General features: G+C 34.6%; 2 protein-coding genes across 3 annotated transcripts; one reads left to right on the top strand and one right to left on the bottom strand.

The window, feature by feature from the left end:
• Positions 1 to 3,437, bottom strand: adat2 (adenosine deaminase tRNA specific 2). Its single transcript, XM_016487420.1, has 6 exons — positions 3,193 to 3,437; positions 2,800 to 2,904; positions 2,103 to 2,253; positions 1,271 to 1,377; positions 1,000 to 1,072; positions 1 to 912 (listed from the first exon to the last, which is right to left on the bottom strand). Exons 1-6 carry the CDS (start codon positions 3,370 to 3,372, stop codon positions 797 to 799), a joined length of 732 nt encoding a protein of 243 aa, XP_016342906.1. The 5' UTR covers positions 3,373 to 3,437; the 3' UTR covers positions 1 to 796.
• Positions 3,438 to 3,471: 34 nt separating this feature from the next.
• Positions 3,472 to 8,515, top strand: LOC107689441 (peroxisomal biogenesis factor 3-like). Of its 2 annotated transcripts, none has more exons than XM_016487417.1 (12): positions 3,472 to 3,741; positions 4,120 to 4,251; positions 4,341 to 4,422; positions 4,512 to 4,555; positions 5,548 to 5,669; positions 5,767 to 5,833; positions 5,942 to 5,996; positions 6,117 to 6,267; positions 6,832 to 6,902; positions 7,241 to 7,369; positions 7,540 to 7,636; positions 7,729 to 8,515. In XM_016487417.1, exons 1-12 carry the CDS (start codon positions 3,669 to 3,671, stop codon positions 7,810 to 7,812), a joined length of 1,107 nt encoding a protein of 368 aa, XP_016342903.1. In that variant the 5' UTR covers positions 3,472 to 3,668; the 3' UTR covers positions 7,813 to 8,515. The 2 variants fall into 2 exon arrangements, with proteins under 2 accessions (XP_016342903.1, XP_016342904.1); XM_016487418.1 differs by having other exon boundaries at positions 3,476 to 3,741; positions 7,241 to 7,363.
• Positions 8,516 to 9,072: the final 557 nt, after the last annotated feature.

The following is a 9,072-nucleotide window of genomic DNA, read 5'->3' as shown; positions in this document are numbered from 1 at the left end:
TTAGTATGCGTGAGATATTGCAAAAAATAAATAAATAAACAAACAGGCAAACCTAAGGAAACGACTTTGAAAACTTCACCTAAAAATGATTGTGATTATTTCTTTACCCTCATGTTGTACCAAACCTGTGTGACTTTCCATCTTCCAGGAAACTCAAAACGAAAGTATACACAAAGCATCAAGACTACTTTTATACTGTTTTATGATACTTTTATGGCCTTTTATTTTTTGCTATTATAAAGCTTGACAGCCTCCATCTTCAATTACTTTAATTCTATTTAAAAATGGGTATATATTCTTTATAAACCTCTTCATAAAATTCACTTTTTGTGCTCCATTGAAGAAAAAAAAAGTAGTGTGAGAAAGTACTGACAGAAATTAATTTTTAACTATCCCTTTAAAGTTTCTGGCTATGAAGTAAGTGGAAACTCCACCTGGGTCTGTCCTGCATCTGCTAGTGAGCCCAAGACTGAGATCATTGAGAGTTCAGAACCAGTTCTCTGGGTTGTATAAGGACACAAAGAGAGCAAGAGCTGGAGAAGAACCTGTGCTTTAATGCAGAAAAGGCCCAGTCTATTGCTTCTACACACTGTTAACAGACAACTCTCAGTGTCCAGCCACAGAGAGGAGGAGGCCTGGAGGTTTACCAGCTATGTGGTCCAGATAATGAGCCAATGTGCTTCCTCAAATAGTAGATCAAATCAATGACCTCAAAAAGATGGCAAAATCAAAAGTCACTGAGATCCAGGCACTAACAAGGTCTTGTAAAAGTCTCAATGTCTAAATATTTTCCATTTCAGCTCAAAGGAGCAATTGTTTCGCTCTCCTCATCTTGCGGTCCTCGTTTTACCTGAATGACTACAGCGCCATCTGGTGGACTGATCAAATCTTTCCTCACTTTAGGTTTGGGAGCTAAAAAACGTGGGAGAAAAAAACATCAGTTTCAGAAACAGGGCAATGAAAACATTAATATGCATACATTAAACAGATTTCCCTTACCATTTGGGTTTTCCTGTTTATAAAATGTCTTGAGCATTTCAACAGCCTCTTCTGCTTTATAGCCGGCGATGCACTGTAATAAGCAAGTAAGCATGTGCTACAGCAAAAATATGCAATGTGGTCTGGAGTCTACAATTTAGGGAATGTGGACGTTTCTACAAGAAAAATATTCTAGCCACACAGAACGGTTCAAAATGTAAGGAACTGGCTTCCTCTTGGATGATCTGGAATTTAAATTTACTGGATAGGAATTGGAGGGAAATTCTTTTACCTTAAATGAAGTTCCAGTGTGTGGTATATGATCCGATGAGACGTCCAGGACAGATCCACAGCCTCCAAACCGCTCATTTTTGCACCCATATACAACAAGAGGTATGTCTTTCTAAATGTGAAGGTGTCCTTTTAGCGCTGACATTATTTTAATACTACTAGACAATAGAAACCTGGGGTAAATGCAATAATGCATTAAAACTGTACTAGTCGCAAGAAAAACTTGACTAGGAAGAGCTGTGAGTGACACAAAGATCTACACTACTGTTCAAATGTTTGATGTCAAGTATTAAGAAAATATTAATACTTTTATTCATCAAGGATGTATCAAATTGCTCAAAAGCGACAGTAAAGACTATATAAATGTAAGAAAATATTTCTGTTTAGAATAAATGCTGTTTTTAACTTTTTATTCTTTTCAAACAATATTTTCCACAAAAATATTAGGCAGCACGTTAACACTGATAATAATAATAAATGTTTCTTGACCACCAAATCAGCATATTAAAAGGATTTCTAAGAGGATCATGTGAAACTAAAGACTGCAGTAATGGCTGCTAAAAATCAACCCTAACCCTAAATTGTGAAATCCAATGGTAAAATTCAATTTGAAATGATAAAAATTAAATATACTGAAAATTTTACGATCAAAAAAAAAAAAAAAGTGATTGTAAATTGTAATAATATTTCCCAATATTACTGTTTTACTGTATATTTGATCAAATAAATTCAGCCTTTGTGGACATAAGAGGCTTCTTTCAAAACCATTAACGGTACTGTATGTGTAAACTTTTCTAAACTAATAGTCGACCACATTTTGGCATCAAGGATACGAAGCAGGCGCAGAGCAGCTGCACACATGATACATGGCTCCACTGTCACATAAAGTACAGTCTGTTCACACACCTCCTTTGGGTCCTTCTCTCTGAAACGGCACCAATCAAGCACTTGATCCAGTGCCACCATTTCCGCATGCCGAGTAGCCTTGGGCAAAGCAGGCACAGACGTGAGGTTGTTTCATCTAATTAGAAATAAGTACATAATGCATCACCAGTACTAAGCTCCTAGAAGTTTAACATTTAAGCACATTTTTCTCTCACCTTGAGTGTACACATCTTAATAATGATTTGATCATGAATCATTTGCAAGAAAATAATCCTTGGAATGAGACTTATTTTTGACAATCTCTAAACAGTTACACCATTTACACATTCAGACTCACACAAATATCATATTCATTTAAATTCAGAAACTGAATGTCCATCATAGAAGAGGTGTATTCCCATCACGGTCTGTGAACCACATCTTCTATGCATTTCTGAATAACTTAACAGATTTGAAAAACATGATTGTTAAGTAACTGATCAATTATCATTTGAATATATATACTGGAACCTAGGATTATCGTCAGTTGCATTAATATAAGGATTATCCTTGGCTTACACATCATTCCAATAACCATATAAAACAATCATTATAAATTATGATTAATTTAATTATCATAATTAGGCACATCTTGAAGTTACTTACATTTTTTGTTTCATTCACCTCATTTCTTCCTTTTCCAATAATCTCATTGTTGTAAACCATCAGACAGCCAACTGGAACCTCACCATTCTCAAGGGCCTCAAGTGCCTTTAAAGTAATTAATATGTTTATAATTTTCTCAAAACAACCAAAAATACATTTACCATATAGGCAGGCACACACACAATACACATTTACCATGACAACCAAAATATCATAGAAACTAGTTATTATTACAAAAACTGTGGAAAATCTTCACAAGAAATTAGATATTAATCAATATAAATACTCGTTTCAAAATAATGCAGTAACGTTAGTAACTAAGGTATTTGAGGGGAAATGCCAGTTACTTCGGTAAATACTTTGAACAAACAGTAAACATCAGAAAAGTTTTACCATGTCAAACGCCTTTGATATCCATGTTTGTATCTCACTATCTAACGGCTGCAGAAAATCACTTTTCTCTGGTTCAACGCTGTCAGCTTGCATCTCCATCAGTATCCTCAACGAATCTACAACCATACAAATAAAGCAGCACAAATCAGGAAATAGTAACGTTTTGCTTATGCACCTCATCAAGATTTTCTTTACTATGTGCCTTTTGAAAGGTCTTGACTAATATTTCTGCCTTTTCTTTTTCTGTGATATGCACACGCGTTTACGGAGGACCGTGATAATGGATGGACCGTTCAGGGCGGCGGGTCGACCGCATAATCGATCGATCGACGCAATCTGTTATCTGTAGTTCGCCTGTGTGCTGCTAACACGAGAAGTTATTGCCATGTAGCATTGTGCTAGCTAGTGAGTTACGTCTAAACACGCTTTTGCGTCTAGTTTTTTCGTTTTTTTGCGGTGTGAAGTCTGTTTTTAAAATGTTGAGTTCTACATGGAATTTCATCAAACGCCATAAGAGGAAATTCATCTTCGCTGGGGTTTTTGTTGGAGGTAACGTGGGCAAATAGACCACCTGCATGCTTATATAGTTCAGAGATGTTAGCTACGTGTGACTGTGCATTAATTATTTCTTGTTTTAATAGCTGAATATTAATACATGTAGTTATAATATGCATGTATATAGTTTAGCATGTTGTTACAGTGTTGCCAAGCATTAGATCTTATTTCCACATCCAACTAATCAATCTCAGTTCACCTGTCACCTAGTTTTTCTATTGGCACAGTCAAAGAAAGTTGATATGGACTTTACCCTGGTATTTTTAGCCAGAATGCAGTTTTTATATCACTGAATAATATATCTGGCATATTGCATGTCAGTTTCTTAACATGTACATTATATTGTAATGTATTCTGAAACTTCATGCCCAGGTGTCTATCTACTTGGTAAATATGCACAAAGAAAAATTCAGGAGATGCAGGAGCGAGAGGCAGCCGAATACATCACTCAAGCTCGGAGACAGTTTCATTTTGAAAGCAACCAGAGGACATGTAACATGACTGGTAAAACAGAATGACATGATCAGTTAATAAATGTTATGAAAAAGTGATATTTGTTCTGCCCAGTATATGTACTTGTGTCTTTTTTGTAGTGTTATCAATGCTCCCCACTCTCCGAGAGGCAATCATACATCACCTGAACTCAGAGAGCATCACTGCTTTGCTGAAAACTAAGTGAGTCATTCATGTAAATTATAGATGATTATCTGCATTACAAAATAAAAGACCAGAACTGACGCAAGTGATCATGTCTTCCTACACAGGCCAGCTAATAAACTTGAAATCTGGGAGGATCTAAAGATTATTAGTGAGTTGAATAAGTTTCTTTGTTGTAGGATTACATATTTATTGCTTTAAAGTCAACATGAAATTGACCCTGTTTACTTTCTTAATGCAGATTCCTAGTGCTATTGTGTACTTTCAATCTGTTCTTAAGAATAAATTGTTTGAAATCTGTAACAATCTGCACAATTTCCCTTTGCCTTTTATATTCTTTGGTGTGTTCAAATATAAGGAAGAGCAATGGCAATTAAAAAAAAAAAAAAACTACATTTCAAAAGTTTGGGGTCAGTATTTTTTTTTTATACAAGAATTAATATTATTCAGCAAGGTTGTAAAGGCAGACAGTAAAAGCTCTTACGTTGTTACATTACACTTTTTTTACAGTATAACATTATTACAAAATATTTATATTTCAAATAAATGCTGTTCTTTTGAACTTTCCATTTATCAAAGAATCCTGAAAAAAATAAACAAAGTTTCCACAAACATATTAAGCAGCATAAATGTTTTCAGCATTGATAATAAGAAATTATTCTTGAGCACCAAATCAGCATATTAGAATGATTTCTGAAGGATCATGTGAGGCTGAAGACTGGAAGAATGGCTGCTAAAAAATACAGCTTTTCCATCACAACAATAAATTATATTTTAAAATATTTAAATATAGAAAACAGTTTTTTAAAATTGCAATAATATTTCACTAATATTACTCTTAATACTGTATTCTTTCAAAAAACATGAAAAAAAATCTTACCAACCCCAAACTTTTTTTTATAAATGTTTCTTTTCTGCTGATGTCATGTGGGTTATTGGAAAATGTTGAGCAATGACCAAATAGTTATTAAGGCATTGTTTTGGCTCAATACTGGTGGATAATGGAACACCCACTTTTCACAATCAAACTGATTCACGCCCTGAAATTTTTAGTTGAATGTCCTGTTTCACAATATGTCACATTACAGAAGTAAAAATGCAAAAATCTATTCCTGTTCTCAAACAATGATTTCTACTCTCCAGGTTTTACCCGCAGCATTGTGGCAGTTTACAGCACTTGCATGCTGGTGGTGTTACTCAGAGTTCAGCTCAACATAATTGGTGGCTACTTGTACCTGGACAACTCTGTGACAAAGAATGGAACGGTATGTCAGGGCTTGGTGTTCTAAAGGCAGAGCAACCTGATTTTACCATGTTACAGTATGTAAATTCTACTTCACTTCTATTATACTGCTACTTTAGGCCCCCTTGGCCCCTCCTGATGTCCAACAACAATATCTGTCAAGTATCCAACACTTACTTGGAGAAGGTGAGGACAGTGTCAGATCTGTATAAGAGCATCTAATCTGAGTTGAATCCTATGTTTATGAGGTCACATCCACCAGAGTTCATACTGATCTTCATTTTGTCTTTTCAGGGCTCATTGAACTGATAACTGTGGTGAAGAAGGCTGTCCTGGAAGTTCTTGGACCGTACGTTGAGTGATTGACTAGATGATGAATGAATTTGAATCTACTCATCTCATCTCATGTGTTGTGTCGGTCTTCCTGTATATTTAGCAGGAAAGCTAACTGCTGTCCATGTCTCCTCAGGGTGTCTCTGAAGCAGAGTTTGTCTCTACAAGAGTTGGAGCAACAGTTAACTCAGATCAGACAGTTAGTGGAGGAGGGCTGTGCTTCCTCTAAACACAAAAGTCTTTCTTGGTACATGATGCCTGATGAAGAGAACACACTAGCCTCACAGGTAGATATTTATCATTTATTTAGTTGTTTAGTTATGAATTAGATATATAATTTATTAATTTATTTGAGATTTGTTTTTATTTAAAACTACAATTATATGTATACACATATACTTATTCATAATATTTTGATTCATGATACCAGCATTTTATTTTATTTAGCAAGGACACATTAAATTGATCAAAAATGACAGTAAAGACATTTTAAATGTTACAAAAGATTTTTATCTATAATCTGTAATTAAATAAATGCGGTTAATAACTTTCTATTCATTAAAGAATCCTGAAAAAAAATATCACATTTTCCACTAAATAATATACAATAACATTTTATAAAGTTTGATAAGACTTTTATAAGAATAGAATTGTATTACTAATTTTTACTATAATTATAGTACTATAATTTTTATATATTTCTATAATTTTATTACTTGTTAACTATACATTTTATTAAAAAAAATACATTATATTTATATTACATCACAATTTACTTTTGAATTTTTTGGTTTCTATGTACTAATTAAATTTACTATATATATATATTTATTTTTTTTATTTTTTTTTAGGCTTGTGGTCTCACAGAGAATGATGTCACCACAATAAAGCTGCTAAATGAAACCAGAGATATGCTTGAAAGGTGAGGGAAATCAAAGCACCTATAATCCTATAGGTTATAAAATTTGAAAAAAAAAAGTAAAAATGTTTGTACTGAACACCTTAAAGGGATAGGTTACCACAGACAGAATTTTCATTTTTGGGTGAACTATCCCTTTTACACATTTATTTCCTTTTTAAAGGAAATCCATTATTATGCGAGTTATTGTATGAAAAACACAATTCTGGATTCAAAGAGCATTTAGTATAAAATGAAAAAAATAATAGAATGAGACTAATTTGGTTGAAATCAATCGTTTTGGAGAGATCACTACGTAGATAGCTGGGTACTAATTACATCTAAACTTTTTTTTTTTTCAGTCCAGACTTCACTACTGTACTCCGTACTTGCTTGAGCCGAGGCTTTATCCGATTCCTAGACAACATGTCAGAGTTTTTCCGACCCCCGCAGGGAGACTCCAACCCCTCCAGCACACCTGACCAGTCAGTGTACATGCATTTATTTATTTATTTATTATTATCACCCCAAAAAGTATTTGGCCAATTAAGCCACATTAAGCCATTTTATCACCTTCCCAAGGCCAGTATATTTCAGGTTTGTGAACAGTATTGGTGATGGAAAGATAATCATTGCTGTTTTTCACATGCTTCTCTTCCAGATTATCACATGTAAGCCTCCCACTAGCCAAAATCATTCCCATCATCAACGGACAGATACATTCAATATGCAGCGAAATACCCAGTCACTTTGCCCAGGTGAGAACCTTCATATGCATCGACTCATTTTGACTTGCATGTGGTATAAAATCTGCCCACACACCAATGTTTGCTCGCTTTCTTGTTTTTAGGATCTCTTATTGATAGACCAGGTGAAAGAGTTTGCCGCCAACGTGTACGAAACGTTCAGCACGCCTCAGGAACTTCAGAAGTGAGCACAGGACTGAGCTAGATGTGAACTTGTGAAAGCCGAACTCCTCACAAATCTACTTTAAAGAAACTCTCATGCTGTACAGCACAGAATTATTCTCCTCGCACACCCTAAAATCGACCCGGGGGAAACTGTTCTGAGAGACGAGTGTGTAATGGAGTTCAGATCCTCTGTTCTTAGCAGGCGTTCAGTATGAGCTAGCTTGTCATGATCTGCTAGCTGTCCTGTCTGTATGTTGTGACCCCCTAACCTTGTCCCAGCCAGGCATGCCAAGGTTTTTACACGCTATTATAAACTGTAGTACATTTAATTTATTTTTTTAATCCCTGTAGCATAACAATCTCATTATATAGCTGTCACGACATGGCTAGCATAAAAGATCATATATATATGAATGATTCACATCTGCATTAAAAGGGTGAATTGCAGAAAGGATATCTCTGAATCTGATGTTGCAGCTGCTGGACGCTCTCCAGGACCAAAACACAGTCATGCTCACCTCTGCAACAGTAACAATGCATGATGTTTGCACTGCTACTGGTATAAAAAAAAAATGCTTATTTGGGAGTATTTTGATTTATATTTACTTGGTTCTACTAATTAATGAGAATAGTTGGATTGTCGTTTTGTTTTGAAAACTCTACAGGTTGTAGTATGCTACTTCTTTTGTAAAATGACCCATGAATGTTAATAAATAATGTGAGTAATAATACTATTCATTAAAATTATGCATTATTTGATTAGGAACAATGCATGCTGTTTTGGCTTTTCAAAATTGAGCATTATTGAACCAAAAGACTGCTTTCTTTTAGTAAAAGAAACCTCGAGGGCGTTTGTTTTTGAGCTACTCTTCCTTGTAATGAAACTCTTCCGGGTTCCTCTAGAGGGCAGCGCATATCTATAATTGAGCTCATGGCAACTTAACAACTAGAAGAAATTAAGTAATATCTGACAAAATAGATGCCTAAACATGTGGGAAGCATATGACGTTTGCTATTGCACTAAACCCAACCCTTTTGACGCAATACTTCCTTATACCCTACAAAAACTTTTGTCTCTAACTGTTTTGGATAAGACCAGTGTTGGGAAGGTTACTTTGGAAATGTAATAGGTTACAGATTACAAGTTACCCTATTTAAAATGTAATAGTAGTGTAACTTTTTCAATGACTTTATTAAAGTAATGTAACATTACTTTTTGATTACTTTTCTAAATTTCTAATGAATGTTTATTTGCAACTGTTAATCATTTTCAAACATTTACG

Source organism: Sinocyclocheilus anshuiensis, unplaced genomic scaffold, assembly GCF_001515605.1.
Source record: "Sinocyclocheilus anshuiensis isolate Anshui unplaced genomic scaffold, SAMN03320099.WGS_v1.1 scaffold1480, whole genome shotgun sequence".
NCBI lineage: Eukaryota > Metazoa > Chordata > Actinopteri > Cypriniformes > Cyprinidae > Sinocyclocheilus > Sinocyclocheilus anshuiensis.
The sequence above is the reverse complement of the archived record's forward strand: the minus strand, read 5'-3'. Positions and strand labels throughout refer to the sequence as shown.